At 46.2% G+C, this 20175-nt stretch overlaps 1 protein-coding gene across 2 annotated transcripts in view; it reads left to right on the top strand.

Moving 5' to 3' along the window:
• LOC140715849 (interleukin-22 receptor subunit alpha-2-like) overlaps positions 1-19629 on the top strand; it is a 28195-nt gene extending 8566 nt beyond the window's left edge. The window contains exons 3-7 of one of the 2 annotated variants that reach the window (XM_073028292.1): positions 1677-1849; positions 6959-7128; positions 9104-9254; positions 11564-11688; positions 17675-19629. In XM_073028292.1, coding sequence (XP_072884393.1) covers positions 1677-1849; positions 6959-7128; positions 9104-9254; positions 11564-11688; positions 17675-18718 — 1663 coding nt within the window. In that variant the 3' untranslated portion in view covers positions 18719-19629. Of the gene's footprint in view, positions 1-1676; positions 1850-6958; positions 7129-9103; positions 9255-11563; positions 11689-14450; positions 14670-17674 lie in introns of those variants that run through there. The other variant, XM_073028294.1, reaches the window with a different exon arrangement.
• Positions 19630-20175: the final 546 nt, after the last annotated feature.

Genomic DNA, 20175 nt, shown 5'->3' with positions numbered 1-20175 from the left:
ATGTAGTGTTCTATGACTTTAATACTGGCAGTTCACACTTGCACTACGTAAACATCACCTCTGTCTGTCCCAGATGCCAAACACAATAATGTTTCAGCAACTTAGGAACATAGAAAGCCTACAGCACAATACAGGCCCTTTGGCCCACAAAGTTGTGCTGAACATGTCTTTACCTTGGAAATTACCTAGAGTCACCCATAGTCCTTTATTTTTCTAAGCTCCATGTACCTATCCAGGAGTCTCTTAAAAGACCATATCATATCAGCCTCCACCAGCGTTGCTGGCAGCCCATTCCATGCACTCACCACTCTCTGCATAAAAAACTTTCTCCTGACATCTCCTCTGTACCTACTTCCAAGCACCTTAAAACCGTGCCCTCTCGTGTTAGCCATTTCAGCCCTGGGAAAAGACTCTGACCATCCACACGATCAATGCCTCTCATCATCTTATACACCTCTATCAGGTCACCTCTCATCCTCTGTCACTCCGAGGAGAAAAGGCCGAGTTCACTCAGCCTGTTCTCATAACGCATGCTCTGCAATCCAGGCAACATCCTTGTAAATCTCCTCTGCACCCTTTCTATTGTTTCCACATCCTTCCTGTAGTGAGGCGACCAGAACTGAGCACAGTACTCCAAGTGGGATCTGACCAGGGTCTGACATAGCTGCAACATTACCTCTCGGCCCCTAAACTGCAAGAGTTGGATGCTGTGTTTTTATTACGTTGTGCGGGGTGGAAACGTAGCAGTCAGCAAGACCCTATTAACGCACCAGCGACCTGGGTGCATTCCATCAGTGTCCGTAAGGAGTTTGTGCATTCTCCCTATCGTCACGTGGGTTTCCTCTGGGTGCTCCGGTTTCCTCCCACGGTCCAAAGATGTGCTGGTTAGTAGGTTCAGAGTCAGAACCAGAATCAGGCTGAACATCACCGGCACATGTCCTGAAATTTGTTGTTATGTGGCAGCAGTACGTGGCAATGGATAATAATAAAAATGTAAATCACATTAAATGTATATATATTTATAACATTCAATTAAATAATTAGTTCAAAAAAAGATTTTAAAAAATAGTGAGGTGGTGTTCATGGGTTCAATGTAGTCAGATGACAGAGGAAATGAAGTTGTTCTTGAATTGTTGAATTGATGAGTGTGTGCCTTCAGGCTTCTGTACCTTCTCCTTGGTAGCAATGAGAAGAGGGCGTGTCCTGGGTGATGGGGTCCTTACTGATGGACGTCAGTCACCTTTTTTAGGCATCGCTCCTGAAGATGCCCTGGCAGCTGGGGAAGCAGGTGTCCATGATGGAGCTGACTGAGTTTATAACACTCTGCAGCTTATTTCAATCCTGCGTGGTGCCTCCCCCCCCCCCCCACCCCCAATATCGGATGCAGCCAGTTAGAATGCTCTACGTAGTACATCTGTAGAAAATTGCAGGTGTCTGTGGTGACATACCAAATCTACTCAAATTCCTAGTGAAATCTAGCTGCTGTCGTGCTTTCTTTGTAGTTGCATCAATATGTTGGGTCCAGGATAGATTCTCAGAGATTTTGATGCCCAGGAAATCAAAGTGTTAACTGTTCACGTGGGTGGAGCTGAATGGTGCGCTCTTGTTGTGCCAGAAAGGCCTGTTGTCGTGGTGTATTGCTAAATAATAAAATATACTCTCAATTCCTTCTTCAGGTATGGATATGCTTGGCAGCATAAACCTGAGTGTTCCCGCATCTCCACTCTCTCTTGTGACTTAACCGATGCGATTACAGAGGATAACTTGTACTATGCCAGGGTGATGGCAGTCGGGACTGACGCCAATTCAACCTGGTCCAAGTCGGAACAATTCAACCCTTTTACCGAGAGTGAGTATCCTTTCCCAGCGTTATAGATTAGATTTTAAATGGATCGTTTCATTTGCATACTGACACACGAAAATCGTAAGCACAAGAGATTCTGCAGATGGGTCTCAGCCCGAAATGTGACTGTTTATTCATTTCCGTAGGTGCTGTCTGACCATCCGACTCTTCAAAGGGCTGAAACTCACCCCATCATTGAAATGTTCCCACAACCAATGGACTCACTTTCAAGGACTCTTCATCTCCTGTTCTTGATAATTATTGTTTGTTTGTTTATTTATTTATTATTTCATTTTTCCTATTTGCACAATTTGTCTTTTGCACACCAGTTCTCTGTTCTGTTGGGTGTGGTCTTTTATTGATTCTGTGATGGTTATTGGATATACCCACAAGAAAATGAATCTTGGGCTAGTATGCGGCGACATACATGTACTTTGAAAATATTTTTTTTTTTCACTTTGCATCTTACTCTTCTATCTGGTTATATCATCTTCAATCCAATGCCTCTCCCACCTAGCACCTCTCCGGTTCTGACACTCTTCCCACTCTCCCTTCCTCCACCTGCCCCCCCCTCACCTGGATCTACCCCTCCCCTTCACTTCTATCCCTCCTTAATCTTTCATCTCTGGCGAAGGTTCTCAACCCAAAACATCAACTGTCCATTTCCCTCTGCAGATGTTGCCTGATCTGCTGAGTTCCTCCGACAGCTTGTGAGTTGCTCAATGATTTACCAGCTGACTGTCACAAGGTGGGGACAAGGGTGTTGGGAGAGGACCCACACGCAGGACACAAACACGTCTTTCTTAGGTTCAATAAAATAGTGTTCATTACTCGCTACACAGGAAATCAAGGAGGACAAAGGGGAACACGAACCTCGGACTAGGGGACTAGTGTCTCCGTGGACCTGGGACTGGGAAACAAGGAACTGGGATCGCCGCAGCCATGACTTGGACGGGGGGAACATGGACAGCCGCGGACCTTGGACTTGGACAAGGGGAACGTGGACAGCCGCGGACCTTGGACTTGGACAAGGGGAACGTGGACAGCCGCAGCCATGACTTGGACAAGGGGAACGTGGACAGCCGCGGACCTTGGACTTGGACAAGGGGAACGTGGACAGCCGCGGACCTTGGACTTGGATCCTGGGATCCATGGATCACCGCAGCCGGGAACGTGGAACCTGGATCGTCATGGACCCTGGACTAGGAGACTAGGACCTTGATTCACCACAGCCAGAAACATGGTCACCAAAACACAGGACAGGAACATTGAGCCAGGACTCCACCTTCCACTCAGGCACCGAGCTGGGACTCTTCTTCAAGGGGTAGACATGGACAATGGGCATGAATGTCGAGCCAGGACTCCAATTTCCACTCACCCCTGGCAGTTTGACCTTGCCCAGACCCACTCTGGCGAAGGAAGGGGAATTGCCGGCACTCCGATGCGGGCTAGATAACTCTGGCTTGTCGTAGCAACCGCAACTTGCTAATACTTCCTAACACTCTCGCCCCAAACGGCTAAAGCCAGGGGCTTATAAACTGCCGGTTCAGGTCGAGGGTAGATTACCTTGATTGCCAAGATCAAGGGGCACGTGAAACGGAATTAGAAGGGAACAAGGTGTCAATGGTCCGGATCATAACGCAACCTAACTAAATTTAAGGGGGAACCGATCCGGACCATGACACCGACTTTCTGTCGTGTCGTGTTAAATCTGCACAACTCCGCCCAAAATATAAAACTGGCTGTTTTGACTCTGTTTCCTGTTGTCCTCTGGAAGCCAGCATAAGGAGGCATTCTGGAGTTGGGGTATTTATTACCCTATCTTTATTAGAAACAAAGCAATTTGCATTCGCATCGCTCCTTTCGCATCCGATAATTTCAAAGCACTGTACAGTCAGAGAAGTACTTTAAAATGCAGAGACTAATGTAACGCTGGAACTGTGGTGGTCCATTTGTCTTCAGAAAAGCCACACAGATAGTACTGGGACAATGAGCAGCTGTTGTGTTTCAAAGTTCAAAATTCAAAATAAATTTATTATCAGGGTACAAGCATGTCACCGCATACAACCCTGTAATTCATTTTCTGCGGGCGTACTCAGCAAATCTATAGAACAGTAACTATAAACAAACTGTGCAAATGCAGATATAAATAAATAGCAATAAATAACAATATTACAGCATCCTTAAGTGAGTGTAGCTATCCCCTTTTGTTCAAGGGTTTGATGGTTGAGGAGTTGTAACTATTCTTGAACCTGGTGGTGTGAGTCCTGAGGCACCCATATCTCCTACCTGATGGCGGCAGTGAGAAGGGAGCATGGCCTGGGTGGTGAGGATCTCTGATGATAGATACTGTCCAGATGTTCCAGGGTTGTGTGAAGAGCTAACGAGATCCAATGTAGACTTGTTGCATTGGTAGGCAAATTGGATCCAAGTCACCATTCAGATAGGAGTTGATATGCTTCAGCACCAGCCTCTCAAAACATTCCATCACTGTGGATGTAAGTACCACTGGGTGATAGTCATTTAGACAGGTTACCATGCTCTTCTTGGGCACCGGTATATTTGAAGCCTGCTTGAAGCAGGTGGGTGCCATGTATAACCGGAGTGAGAGGTTGAAGATATCCATGAACATACCAGCCAGTTGGTCAGCACAGGTCTTCAGTAGTCAACCAGGTACTCTGCCTGGACCAGAGGCTTTCCTTGGATTCACTCTCTTGAAGGCAGCCCGCACGTCATCCTCAGATACTGAGACGAAGGATCATCGGGAGATGGTTCCTCCCTGTTCTGGTGGTCGAAGCGAGCAAAGAAGGCATTGAGCTCATCTGGAAGTGAAGCTCTGCTGTCCACTATGTCACAATATTTAGCTTTTTAGGAGGTATGGCATTCAAATTTTGCCACAGGTGTCGAGCATCCTTTGTTGGTTCCAGTCCAGTCTGGAGTCTCCACTTTGTCAGAGAGATGGCTTTGCAGAGATCATACGTGCACCTCTTGAGGCATTCTTCATCTCCAGACCTGAATGCCTCTGGTCTGTGTTACGCCAGCAAATGGGGCTCATCAGCCATGACTGGCAGCTCAGCTAGCGGAAAGAAAACTCCGATCTCAAACCTCTGCTGCCTTGTGGCCATACCCTCTAGTGGGGAAGGCTTCGCGAGTAAACCTCGAGAAAAACTCTGGCACTGGAGACCCTAAGACGCTGGGTTCAATGCTGACTGGCAAGTCCTGCGACGCTCCTGGTGCAAAACAGAATCAGTCTCTGCCGTTCCTTTGGGTTAATCAGCTCTGTGGAGAGGTGTTAATCAGCTTCTGGGCAACAGCTTGTTCTCCATATCGTACTGCCCTGGCTTGCGCATCTAGACAGCTAGGACACAACGTCCATGGTCGACCCTGACCGACTAGTGTGTTTTATGAAGGCACAGTGGCACAATGGTTAGTGTAACACTTTACAGTGCCAGCGATCATGGGTTAAGTCCCCCCATTGTCTGTAAGGAGCTTGTATGTTCTGCCCGTGGCCACGTGGGTTTCCTCCAAGTGCTCCAGTTTCCTCCCACTTTCCAAAGACGTAAGGGTCAGACGGCTTCGTCGAGCACCTCTGCCCCATCCGCCACAAGCGGGACTTTCCGGCGGCCAAACATTTTAATTCTGATTCCCGTTCCCACTCCAATGTGTCAGTCCACGGCCTCCTCTTGTGCCAGGAAGAGGCCACCCTCAGGGTGGAGGAGGAACACCTCACATTCCATCTGGGTAGCCCCCAATATTGATTTCTCCTTCTGTTATAAAAAAAGCCCTCTCCACACTCCCTTCTTTCCCTATTTCCCACTCTGACCTGTGGTCCACTCTCCTCTCCTATCAGATTACTCCCTCTCTAGCCCTTGACCTTTCCCAGCCACCAGGTTTCACCCTTCACCTCCCACCTTTTTCTGGCGTAATCCCCCTTCCTTTCCAGTCCCGAAGAAGGGTCTTGGACCGAAACGCTGACTGTTTGTTCATTTCCATAGACGCTGCCTGACTTGCTCCAGCATTCTGTATGTGTTGGTACAGGTCGCTGAGTTGCAGGCACGCTGTTTTGGTGCCAGGAGCGCAGTGGCGCTTGAGGGCTGCATCCAGCACTGCATTGGGCATTGACATCAATGCGACGTACACCTGACATCTTACAGCAATGTCATGAGGGATTGAATCGAGCTGTACTGATCTTCAGGGGAGTCCTGTGGAATCCTTTGCTGTGCATCCTTTATGATAGAGCAGCATCCCTGCGTTGGAGTGTCAGGCAGACCTTGGTCATTTTTATCCACCCTGAAACTTCTTTGGTTAACCAAAACTAGTTGTGTGTTAGTTGTTGGTGACTAACAGAGGTAGTGGGTAAGATTAAACATTAAAGACAAAGATGCGCTGTATTTGTCACAGGTACATCAAGAGGTCGAAGCATGCAATGAAATGTGTTGTTTCCGTCCGTAACCTCTGCTCTCAGGCCCGGCGGGGCCCAGGCCCGAGAGTGTAACAAAGTGCCAGGGCCTGGGTTCAAGAATGAGGTACAATCCAAGGTTGGGACGATTTAGGTGCCGGGCCAGATCATGGCTTTGAGGCCAGAAGGGAGGGATGGGGTGGTTCAGCTCCTCTCTGCGCTGAACTATGGCTGCAGCCTGCAACTAACAGGCTCCTGGATCAGCTGCGGTGATGACTGGCTTCGCGGCTGTGGACTCATTTTCGTAAACTTCAAGTGTTTGCTTCCTTTTGTTGTTGGCACAGATTGCTTTTTTCCTGCACACTGGGTGTTTCATGGTCCTTTTTTTAATGGGTTCTACTGGGTTTCCTTGTTTTGCGGCTGCCTGTAGGGAGACCGATCTCAAAGTTGTATATAGTATACATACTTAGACAGTAAATGTACTGTGAACTTTGAACTTTGACCAACACAGTTCAATGGTGTGCTGCGGGCAGCCCGCAAGGGTCGCTGTGCATCTGACTCTAGTGTACGATGCCTGTTAGCCTTTGGAACGTGGGAAGAAATCGGAGCCTTGTTAAAGAAGTTTGAATGTACGGCCCCAGCGAAATCACTGTGCCTAGAGTCTTTCCATTACTGCAGCCAGTTTTAAACATTGTCCACCTCTGTGTCTCTTCCAGCTGTAATCGGAGCCCCAGCAGTGAAGTACACAGCCAGCACTCGATCCTTCAATGTCTGGGCAGAACCACCAACCATCCCACCAGCTGGGGGAATTCCGCGCTCTATTCAAGAAATTTTCCACGAGGTTGAGTACAACTTGCAGGTTGTCCATTCAGCAACAAATCAAAAGGTAAGCAACACTGTCACTTCTGTGAGGTTTAAACATGGCTTTCGGTAAAATTAAATGATTGAAAGATTACACATTCTGATTTTAGTTTCATTATACAGAGTCATAGAAGAGTACAACACAGAAGCAGGCCCTTAGCCTACACCAAAACCTTTTAATCTGTCTGCACTGGGACCACAGCCATCCATACCCTTATCATGCACGTGCCTGTCCTAACTTCTCTTAAACATTAAAACTAAGCTCACACCCACCACCTGCACTGACAGCTCATTCCACACTCTCACCACCCTCTGAGTGAAGAAATTTCCCCTCACGTTCCGCTTAAACTTCTCACCTTTCACCCTTAACCCATGACCTCTAGTTGTAGTCCCACCCAACCTCAGTGGATCTGCACCCCTCATAATTGTGTATTCCTCTATCAAATCTCCTTTCAACCTTCTATGTTCTAAGGAATAAAGTCCTAACCTATTCAATCTTTCCCTATAACTCAGGTCCTCCAGACCCAGCAACATCCTTGTAAATTTTCTCTGTACTCTTTCAATCTTGTTTACACCTTTCCCGTAGGTAGGTGACCAAAACTGCACTCAATACTTAGGCCTCAGCAATGTCTTATACAACTTCAACATAACATCCTGCACTCGGTGCATTGATATATTGTGTGTGCTATATTCTCATTATACATCTTGTATTTTCATTGTCTGTGTTGCATTTTTATATTCAGAAATTATACGTTGTAATTTTATTTTGATTGTATTTATACAAGTTGAGACTTCATAAAGCACTGGTGAGGCCTCACTTGGAGTATTGTGAGCAGTTTTGGGCCCCTTATCCAAGAACGGGTGTGCTGACATTGGAGACGGTTCAAAGGAGGTTCGTGAAAGTGATTTCTGGGATTGAAAGGCTTTTCATATGAGAACCATTTGATGGCTCCATGTCTGTACTCAATGGAATTTAGAAGAATGAGGGGAGATCTCACTGAAACCTATCAAAAGTTGAAAGGCCTTGATAGACTGGATGTGGAGAGGATGTTTCCGATGGTGGGGGAGTCTAAGACCAGAGGACGCAGCCTTAGTGTAGAAGGCCATTCTTTTAGAATGAGATTTACAGGAAGATGTTGTTTCCTGTCTAGTATTGTTGCCTACCGCACCTCCAACATCAGTCAGGGATGTCTCACTTCCTTAGCCCTGGTATATCTCCTGGTGGTGGAGCAGTGACAGAGACATCTCCCTGCCACCGCTTGCAGCTTCCAGTAGGGTTAGTTAGTCCCCCAATTTCTGTCCTTCCTCCTCAGCCACAGCAAAATGCTGCTCTCTTCTGCCTCTTCAGCCAGTTCTCTGGTGGCCATCCTGAACCTTGCTCCAGTCACTACCATATCACAAAGTAACCTTGTCGTTGATGCACTGACGAAGCCCAGGCATCCTACCTCCACATGGGAGATGCTGGTTGTCCTTCCTTACACTCAGCTGCAGGCCTGAGTACTTCAGCCTCTTCCATTCGTGGGCAGCCTCCACTTCTTCTTCCCATGGGATAGGTAACTCAACGGGGAGGACTGTCTTGGTGGCTTTGGACCACAGTACAATGTCTGCGGTGGGGAGATGTGGTGGTGATTCCTCTGGGGAACTGTAGCTGTCTGCCGAGACCTGTCCTCATGTTCCACTCTCTGCATGTGGAGAGGAGTCCTGAAGGAGATCTCTGGCGAATGCAACCAGCACTCTCAGCAGCTTTAACAAATGGGATGAGTCGTTGTCCTGCTGGGAAAAGGTTGCTTCTCGCATCCTGCCTGCAAGTCTCTAGGACAGAGATGAGGAGCAATTCCTTTAGGCAGAGGGTGGTGAATCTGTGGAATTCATTGCTGCAGGCAGCTGTGGAGGCCAAGTTCATTGGGTATATTTAAGGCAAATTCCATGTTAGTGATAATAGATCTGATTCTGTCTGATTTATTTTAGTTGAGAGATTACACATTATATTTTGTTTTCAGGTATTTTTTGCCAGCAACAAGAGTGGAAATTTCACAGTTACGCCCTTGGAGCCCAGTATCGAATACTGTGGGAGTGTAAATCTTCTCTTGAAGAAAGGAGTTGTTTTGAAAAAGAGCCAGACTGTGGTCTTCTGCACCAAGACTGAGCAAGGTGGGTACGTTTGTGGGGTGTGGGCACCTTCTGGCCTTTCTGTAGTGAGAAAGGAACGGCTGCATCCTTCAAACGAGCCATCAATGACCGATGTGGCGGAAGTGGTTTTAACCGGCAAATGAGCCGACCCCCCACATGACGTAGGGAAGTCTGGGACCAGAGAGCACAGCCTCAGAATTCAGGGACACCCACTTAGAACAGAGATGAGCATAAATTTCTTTAAGTGGAAGGTGGTGAATCTGTGGAATTCATTGCCACGGGCGGCTGTGGAAGCCAAGTCATTGGGTATATTTAAGGCAGAGGTTGATAGATTCTTGTTTAGTCAGGGCATGAAGGGATACGGGAAGAAGGCAGGAGATTGGGGCTGAGAAGGAAATAGATCAGCCATGATGAAATGGCAGAGCAGACTCGAGGGGCCAAATGGCCTAATTCTGCTCCTATATCTTATGGTATATAAGATCAAGGAAATCCTTTTGCATTTGTACAGGGCCCTGGTGAGACCACACCTGGAGTACTGTGTACAGTTTTGGTCTCCAGGGTTAAGGAAGGACATCCTGGCTGTAGAGGAAGTGCAGCGTAGATTCACAAGGTTAATTCCTGGGATGTCCGGACTGTCTTACGCAGAGAGGTTAGAGAGACTGGGCTTGTACATGCTGGAATTAAGGAGATTGAGAGGGGATCTGATTGCAACATATAAGATTATTAAGGGATTGGACAAGATAGAGGCAGGAAACATGTTCCAGATGCTGGGAGAGTCCAGTACCAGAGGGCATGGTTTGAGAATAAGGGGTAGGTCATTTAGGACAGAGTTAAGGAAAAGCTTCTTCTCCCAGAGAGTTGTGGGGGTCTGGAATGCACTGCCTCGGAAGGCAGTGGAGGCCAATTCTCTGGATGCTTTCAAGAAGGAGCTGGATAGGTACCTTATGGATAGGGGAATCAAGGGATATGGGGACAAGGCAGGAACCAGGTATTGATCGTAGATGATCAGCCATGATCTCAAAATGGCGGTGCAGGCTCAAAGGGCCGAATGGTCTACTTCTGCACCTATTGTCTATTGTCTATTAGAGAGACTGCTGGATACAATGGGTTGGCAGCATCAGTTGAAAGTGAGACAGTTAATGCTTTAGGTCTGGGATCTTTCCTCAGAGCATCTGAAGGGTCCAGACCTGAAATGTTACCTCTGATTCTCTCTTCACAGATACTGCCTGACCTACTGAGTATTTTCAGCTTTTTCTGCTTTTGTTTCAGAATTCCAACATCTCCAATTCTTGGATTTTCAAATCCATGATTAAAATTGGAATTATCAGTGAAGGGTTGGTTCTGAGAGGGCAGCTGACAAATATGTCACTAATCATCAGCATCTCCTGCCTCACCATGAGAAAGTTACTGATGACCTGCAAAGTGCTGTGGTATTCCATACCTCCAATCTCCCCAGTGACTCTTCAGTCCACAGTGCCTCTTGGAGAGTTATATATTCACGATTCAAAATGTAATTTCCTGTACACAAGTGTAAAGGAGAACAAAATAATTGTTACTCCGGAACCAGCGTAACACAAAAAAAACACAATTAGATAAAAAACACAATATTAATAAAAAATAAATATAAATACATAAGATAGCTTATATACTCAGATTGATTAAATGTCCATAAAGTGATGCTAGGCACAGGAGTGTCTGTACATAAGGTGACTCTGACAGGAAATGATTAAAGTAGTGGTGGTTGGGGGTGTGGAGAGGTGTGTTAGTGTGTGGAGGTGTTGATCAGCCTTACTGCTTGGGGAAAGTAACTGTTTTTGAGTCTGGTGGATGGCTATGTAGCCTCTTCCCTGATGAAACTGTGACAAACAGTCCATAGCAGGATGGTGGGGGATTCTTCATGATGTCTCTGGCCCTTTCCTGGCACCTTTCTGTATATATGTCCTTGTTGGTGGCTAAGTTGGTGTCACTGTTGCATTGGGCGGTTTTGACTACCCGTTGTAAAGGTGTCCTGTCACTGCAGTATAGTTCAGTAAAACAAAATTGTTACAGAAACATCAATGAAGACTCCTTCGACATCTGAGTGAACAAGGACAGGCAGAGATGGAGGACATTCACTGCTGCCCTAAACACAGTGGTGTAACGGGCCGTTAGTATGCAAGCTCTGCAGGTATGGTGACATTTGCAGGCTGCCCAACATGGTCCTCACTGATTTGATTTGATGCACACAATACCTTTCACTCTACATTTCAATGTACATGTGTCAAATAAAGTTAATCTTTTATGAAGTCTTTTAAGCCACTTAGAGTAAATAATTTGCTTTTTTTTCACAGAATGGACACTGATGGTTATTCTGCCGGCTGCTGCGTTGATTTTGCTCGTAGTACTCATCGTTGGAACATTTATCTGGATGGCGTACAGTTACACAAGACACCACCGATCTTTGCCCCGAGCCTTGGTATGTTCAGCTTCTGTATAATCAGTATTAAGTTCAAGTTCAACTTCAGAATCACAATCAGAGTCAGAATCAGGTTTAATATCACCAGCATCTGTTGTGAAGTTTGTTGTCTTTGCTGCAGCAGTACATTGCAATACTTAATAATAGAGAAAAACTGAATTACAGGAAGTATATATATTAAATAGTTAAATTAAATAAGTAGTGTAAAAATAGAAATAAAAAAGTAGTGAGGTAGTGTTCATAGGTTCAATGTCCATTCAGAATTCTGATGGCAGAGGGGAAGAAGCTGTTCCTGAATCATTGAGTGTGTGTCTTCAGGCTCCTGTACCCCCTCCCTGATGGTAGTAATGAGAAGAGGGGTCTTCAGGCTCCTGTACCTCCTCCCTGATGGTAGTAATGAGAAGAGGGGTCTTCAGGCTCCTGTACCTCCTCCCTGATGGTAGTAATGAGAAGAGGGGTCTTCAGGCTCCTGTACCTCCTCCTTGATGGTAGTAATGAGAAGGGGGGTCTTCAGGCTCCTGTACCTCCTCCCTGATGGTAGTAATGAGAAGAGGGGCCTTCAGGCTCCTGTACCTCCTCCCTGATGGTAGTAATGAGAAGAGGGGTCTTCAGGCTCCTGTCCCTCCTCCCTGATGGTAGTAATGAGAAGAGGGGTCTTCAGGCTCCTGTCCCTCCTCCCTGATGGTAGTAATGAGAAGAGGGGTCTTCAGACTCCTGTACCTCCTCCCTGATGGTGGTAATGAGAAGAGGGGTCTTCAGGCTCCTGTACCTCCTCCCTGATGGTAACAATAAGAAGAGGGCATGTCCTGGGAAATGGGGGTCCTAAATGATGGACGCTGCCTTTTTGAGGGATCGGTCCTTGAAGATGTCCGGGATTCTACGGAGGCTATTGCCCACGATGGAGCTGACTGAATTTACAACTCTTTGCAGCTTATTTTGACCCTGTGTAGTAGCCCCCACCCCAGTCGGTGATGCAGCCAGTCAGTATGCTCTCCATGGTACATCTGTAGAAATTTGCAAGTATTATTTTTGTATATACAATCAAACAGAACAACGTTCCTCTGGACTACGGTGCACTCACAAAACATTTATCGCACACAGCACATAAAACACAAAATTACCACAAATACGTTAATAAAATACAATTCAAAGAGCAGTTAGTGTGCAGCACAGGTGAACAGTAAACAGCCTGTTGTCCCAGTGATGAGACCTTTGTGGTGGCATCTGTTAGTCTCGCGAGACCATGGATCTGCGCCTGGAAGGTTTCACAAGAGACCTTTGTGGCGGCAGGGTGTTCATTAGTCTCACAGCCCGAGGGAAGAGGCTGTTACCCAGTCTGGTAGCCGAAGTCCTGATGTTCCTGACGGTAGTGGGTCAAAGAGATTGTGGGATGGGTGGTAGGGATCCTCAACAATGCTTTGGACTCTTTGTCAACAGCGCTCTCAGTAAGTGACACAATTTGGGGGAGGGAGACTTCAGTAACCCTCTCAGCAGTTTTTACTGTCCTCTGTCGGATCCTGCAGTTAGGTGCCTTGCTGATTCCATACCACACCATGATGAGCAATGTTCTTGTCTGCCTAGCAGAGGTCTCTCGGGAGCACTAGTAGCAGGAACCATCTGAATTTCAGCTGGACCACCCTCTGTTCCATATCCCCAACACCTCTCACCACAACCTGTAGATCTCCATTTATCTTCACCTTCAATGCCTTTCGGAGAAGGTCGTTCCAAATGTCCCCCTTTGTGTGAAAACCACTTTCTGGTTTCACTCTTGCTTGTCCCAGGTTGTATCTTCATCATTATCATCATTATGTGCCATGCTGTATGACATCATCATTATGTGCCCAGTCGTATGACGTGCCATATCATGGAGTCATGACCATGACAGGTCTTGGCAAATTTTTCTGCAGAAATGGTTTGCCATTTGTCTTCTTCTGGGCAGTGTCTTTACAAGATGGATGACCCCAGCTGTTATCAATCAATACTCTTCAGAGATTGTCTGCCAGGTGGCAGGGGTCACATAATCAGGACTTGTGATCTGCACCAGCTGCTCATACGACCGTCCACCACCTGCCCCCATGGCTTCTGGACATATCCTGATCGGGGTGCTAAGCAGGTGCTATATCTTGCCCAAGGGTGACCTGCAGGCTTGTGGAGGGAAGGAGTGACTTGCACCTCCTTTGGTAGAAACGTATCTCCACCCACCACCCAGCAGAAAACAATGTTTCCCATTATTTCCCCGTCAGACCATTTCCCTTGAGTGGATCACTTGTCCATCTCCTGGATAAATGATACACACACACAAGAGATTCTGTAAATGCTGGAAATCCAGGGTCTCTCTCTCTCTCACTCACACACACACACACACACACACACAATGCTGAATGAACTCAGCAGGTCAGGCAGCATCTATGGAGAGGAGTAAAGGGTTGAGACCCTTCATCAGGCTGGAAAGGAAGGGGAAGGGGAAGGAGGACATGCTGACATGTGATAGGTGAACTGAAGTGGGAGGAAGGGGTATGAAGTGAAAAGCTGGGAGGCAATAGGCAGATCAGTAAAGGGCTGAAGAAGAAGGAATATGATAAATGATGAGTTTGTCCAATGGGAGAAATGGAAGGAGGAGGGGCAAAAGGGAGAAGTGATAGGCAGGTGAAGGATTAAGGAGGATCCCCCCAGAATGGGGAATGGAAAAGGAGATGGGGGGAGGAAGAAATTACCAGAAGACTCCACCTTCTTATTCCTACTCCTCATCTTTTTCTCTCCAGTTCTGATGAAGGGCCTTGGCCTGAAACATCGATTGTTTACTCTTTTCCATAGACGCTGCCTGGCCTGCTGAGTTCCTCCAGCATTCTATGTGTGTTGCTCTGGATTTCCTGCATCTGCAGATTTTCTCCTGTTTGTGATCATTGAAGATTTGTGTTAATTGTCACCAATAGGGGCAGTATTTTTTGTAATTAATGCAATTACAGGTCAAATGAAATCTGGATTAAAGATTAGTTTTACTGGTCACATGTGCATCAAAACATCGAAACAAGCAGTGACATGCGTCATTTGCATGAACGACCAGCAACGTCCAAGTATGCCAGTCTTGCCACACATTCTGGTGCCAACATAGCTAACCCATAACTTCCTGGTCCTAATCCTGACCATATATGCTGTGCATTTAATATTTCAATAACATTTGAATGTTCTTGTATATAGATTGTTTGATTAAGCATTCTTGTTTGTTTAAATAATTCATTGAGTGTTATATGTAAAAATATGTTCATCGCATACTTCACCACACTACCACATGTGCGCGCCTCACTTGAAGGAAACTCATATTTCGGACTCCTGTGTCTTCACTTGAATTATTTTATTTCATTGAGATACAGTGCAGAGTAGCCATTCGAGCCACGCTGCCCAGCAACCCCTGATTTAACCCCAGCCTAATCACGGGGCAATCCACAATGACCAATTATCCTACCAACCCGAACCTCTTTGGACCGTGTTTGGAAGTTACAAAACATAACAATATATCTTTGGAATATGGGAGGAAACCAGATCACTCAGAGGAAACCTACACAGTCAGAGGGAGAACGTACAAATTCCTTACAGACAGCGGGGGGGACTTGATGCCAATCACTGGCGCTGTCCTGGTGTTATGTTAGCTGCCATGCTCTGGTTCCACCCCACAATTTGACTCATCACCAATACCAGCAGATTTTTTTTGTAATTCATGCAATTACAGTCCAGCTCAGACATGGGGTGACTGTTTCAGTGCTATCCCAGAGAGAGCTGTTGGCACGGCTTGCTATTTTAAGAGAGTGATCTGTTTATCAACCTTGAATGCAGCCTCGTTCACTAATGCTCAGCTTTATGGGATGGGGCTCAGTATTTGTCGTTATACAGAACGGGGGGAAGTTGGAAACCCCGGTGTTGGTTGCACTGACTGTACCACAAATAATAACCGCTCGCATTCCGGCAGCTGCGCCCAACACTCACACGCGATTATTTTTACAGCCCAGCTTAACCGTAGCTGCAGCTGTTGTCTATTTGAACAGCTAGCTATTAAAGGGACTGGTTTAGCAGGAATCGCCAGTCTAAATCATTAAAATATAAGATATTATCCTCTTATCATCAAGGTATTTGGTAGAATTACTTTCTTAGAATTAGTTGAAGTTATGTAAGATCGGTTGTAGATTGGGGAGCAACATTAACCCTCTGTAATGAAAGCAGATCAGCTGCCAGGCTTTCCCTCTTGCCCCTCCTGTCCCTCCAGCCCACCTCCCCTCAAGCTCCACCTGCCCCCTACCTTTCCTGACCCTCCTGACCCACCTGCTCCTCCTGTCTCACCTGCTGCTCCTGCACCTCCGACCCATCCTACCTCTCCCGGCTTCCGTGGCTTGGCACCCAAGGGGGAACGGTGAAATGAACGTGGGAAGAGCAGAGTTCGTGGCTACCACATAAAGATTGCAATCACCAACGCTTCAGCATGAGGGTCGATGGGGTGGGTACTGTCGACGGTGACAGCAGGACATCGGTGGGGAGCAGAGCTGGGCTGAGAAGAGGCAGAGAAGTTCAACCAGGAAGGGTGTGTGAAGTGGTAAGGCCAATCTTGAAGGCAGAGTACAGAATTAATGGCAGTGTGGAGGAGCAGAGGGATCCTGGGTTTCCACATCCATAGATCACTCAAAGCTGCCGTGGAAGTTGATGTGGTTAAGAAGGCAAATGGTGTGTCGGATTGGGCTCAAGGCCTGTGAGGTAATGTTGAAGCTCTGTAAAACTCTGGTTAGACCACACCTTCAGTATTGTGTTCAGTTCTGGTTGCCTCATTATTGAAAGGATGTGGAAGCTTTAGAGAGGGAGCTGAGCTGATTTACCAGGATGCTGCCTGGATTAGAGAGTATGTCTTGTGAGGAAAAGTTGAGCAAGCTAGGGCTTTTCTCTTTGGAGTGAAGGAGGATGAGAGGTGACTTGATAGGAGTGTATAAAATGATAGGAGGCACAAGCAGCCAGAGACTTATTCAGGGCGGATTTGGCTAATATGAGGGGACATAATTTTATGGTGATTGGAGGAAAGTACAGGAGGGATGTCGGAGGTAGGTTTGCATCAAATGCTCTGCCAGGGGGCGGTGGTGGAGGCAGATACATTAGGGACATTTAAGATAGGTGCATGGATGAAACAAAAATAGACAGCTATGTGGGAGGGAAGGGTTAGATTCATTTTGGAATAGGTTAAATGTTTGGCAGAACATTGCAGGCCATAGAGCCTGTATTGTGACGTACTGTTCTATGTTCCAATATGGAATGTAAGGTTTCTGAACTGATACATAGAACATAGAACAGTACGGCACAGGAACAGGCCATTCAGCCCACAATGTTGTGCTGACCCAGCTAAAAAGCAAATCAAAAACACCCAAACACTAATTCCCCCTACTTACACAATGTTCATATCCCTCATCTTCCTCACATCCATGTGCCTATCTAAACGTCTCCTAAAAGCCTCCAATGTATTTGCCTCTACTGCCACACCAGGCAGTGCATTCCAGGCATCCACCACCCTCTGAGTAAAATACTTACCCCTCACATTCCCCTTGAACCTACACCCTCTCACCTTCAATGCCCTCTGGTATCAGAGATTTCAACCCTGGGAAACAGATACTCCCCGTCTACTCTATTGATGCCTTTCATAATCTTGTAAACCTCCAGCAGATCTCCCTCAGCCTCCAGCACTCCAGAGAAAACGGCCCAAGTTTATCCAGCCTCCATTGAGAGCACGTATCCTCTAAACCAGGCAGCATCCTGGTAAACCCTTCTGCACCCTCTCCAAAACCTCAACATTCCTCCTAAAGTGGGGCAATCAAAACTGTATGCAATACTCCAGATGTGGCCTATCCAGAGTTTTATAAAGTTGCAACATAACCTCTTGACTTTTGAACTCAAAAGTCTCAATAGTAAATAGTCTTCTTAATACTAATGATAATTTACTTGTCTCTGTTAATTTCAGGATCTGGAGCAAATCCTTTTGAGGGAGCAGCATCCACTACATTCGATACCCACCATCCATCTGATCTCCTGCCATGAGGATATTTTCCAGCTTGAACACTTTGTTCATATGGAGGACGTGGGCATTTTAATGTGCCATTCCTGTGACAGAGAAGAGAATTTGAAACTGATAGAACTTGGCTTGGGCACGCTGAGGGGCGCCTATGCACCCCAAGATCACGCCAGGAAAATGCAGACAAACGTTCCGAGTTCTAGTGATTGTGAAGTTCAAAGTGGTCTCTCATCTGGACCAGTGGATAATGGATGCTCTTCACCATATCGTCCCCAAAGCAGTGAGGGTCCGTCAGATACTGACGCATCAAGCCAAAATTTTCTACAGCTACTGGCTGAAAATTATGGGGCAGTTCTTCGAGTGATATCTCCAAAAACTGAGGCAAATGGTGAAAATGTATCCACCACACAAGAGGAACCATTAAATCCATTGGAAGGACTGAGAGAAGACCTTTTGTACAACAAAGAAGGCAAAATATTGCACACTGGTCCTGGAATGGAGATGCAGATATCGAAACTCCTGGATGGACAACCAGTACCATTTCCATCATTCCATGATGACAAGCAACACATATATCAGGCCAACTGGCAGGAGAAGCAGCCCATGGAAATATTGTCTTCACTGAAGGAAGAAAGCGAACTCAACCCATTGTTGTGTCAATACAGGCCACAAGTGAAGAGACAAATATTACTGTCACAGTTGGAGGACAAGGATGTAATTCAATGTGAAGGAATGGATGGACTCCCACCAAAGAACGTATCCTTAACCGATATTTTACAAACTGATCGATATTTTCCTGGGCCCTCACTGTTGGACAACTTCACTGCCCCGGCCCAGGTAAAGCCTCCCTGGGAAGGAGACTACAAGAATCAGCTGCTCACTTCAAATTCATCCGAGAGGGAAGGGCAGCGACTGAGTTTACAGACAGAAACTGTAGCTCAACCAAGTGACCTTCTTGCAAATTGGGAAGTCCGCGTTCACTTGGACGATTAGATCCCTGAAAAAGTACTTCTTCTCCTAGATCGGGGGTTCCCAACTCTTTTTGTATTTCATGGACCCCTACCATTAACTGAGGGGTCCATGGAACCCAGGTTGGGAACCCCTGTCCTAGATGTACTCTCTATCCCTGGTCTGTGTGATTGGAATATATTGAAACAGGAGGAAGGCGACTTTGAAAGATACTTGGTAAATGGAGAATTTTCATTCTGATGTTGAAGCTAAACTATTATGACCTGTAGCCTGGTTCCAATGCATTTTACGGTCTGTTATCAATGAAGGAAGCCAGGTGGGTGGGAAAGGTAAAGGGCTGGAGAAGAAGGAATCTGATAGGAGAGGAGAGTGGATGTCACTCATGTTACACCGAGATGCTAAAGCAATCTATTTGATGACTCTCCAGTAATATTTCCTTTTCCTCAAATCGCTTTTCCTGGTTGTACATAACAAGAAAATTAAATGAAAACCATTGTATATCATTTGATTCTGAATCATAAAGGATCATCGAACATTGGACTTTAAAATCAAACACAGTTTATCAGTACTTTACAAATTGTGAAATGGGTAAGTTTTAATAATTAGCTTCTAGGTATGTTCGAACGTTCATTTATTATCAAAGTATGTGCCCATATGCATGTCAGAGTGCTGGGTTGTGAACTGTAGCTTTTGTTGGTCTCTGGGTGGGGGGGGCTCTTGCTTTTGTTTGCATGGTGGGGGGGCATTGGTGCTTCTGCTGGCACAAGTGGGGAGAGGGTCGATGCTTCTGCTTCTGCTTGTGCATTGGGAAAGGAAGGGGGCACTTTGGGGCTCTGGTGTTTCTATTGTTCATTCTATGGGGTTTCCTGTTTCGTGGATGTCTGTGAAGAGTAAGAATTTCAGATTGTATACTGTGAACATTCTCTGATATTAAATTGAACCATTTGAACAAACCTCCTTGCCCATCTCCCTACACAAAGACTGCATCCTCCATGTATTGCCTATGTAGGTGTTAGATACGTGGCCTACGGCCAAAGGAAAAATGGTTGCACTTCAGTGCAAGGGTGGTTGTTAGGTGTGTCAAAAATCAAACTTACAAAAATTGGTGAGAAGAGTGAAAAGAAAACTGTCAAAAGATATCTACCAGAAATCACAATAATATTTCTACACTTTGTCCAGTGTGATCTCCTGGCAGCCTTGATCTCTCTCTCCGCTACCAAGGCCTATGAGCTCCATTTATTAGGCATCAGGACATATCATCTTTATTTACTAGCAAAGTTAACTTAAAACTACACATGAATTAGAATAGAAGACCATTAGACAAAGGAGCAGAATTAGGCCTTTTGGCCCATTGAATCTGCTCCGCCTTTCAATCACGGCTGATCCTTTCTTCCCCTCCCCAGCCCTCTCCCCAATGGTAAGATTTCTGGTAGTGTGCACGGGCACCAGGTCGACGGAATTTCTTGCCTCACAGCGACGAG

The sequence above is a fragment of the Hemitrygon akajei genome, chromosome 24, assembly GCF_048418815.1.
Source record: "Hemitrygon akajei chromosome 24, sHemAka1.3, whole genome shotgun sequence".
NCBI lineage: Eukaryota > Metazoa > Chordata > Chondrichthyes > Myliobatiformes > Dasyatidae > Hemitrygon > Hemitrygon akajei.
Note: the sequence above shows the minus strand (reverse complement) of the source record. Positions and strands in the feature narration are given on the sequence as shown.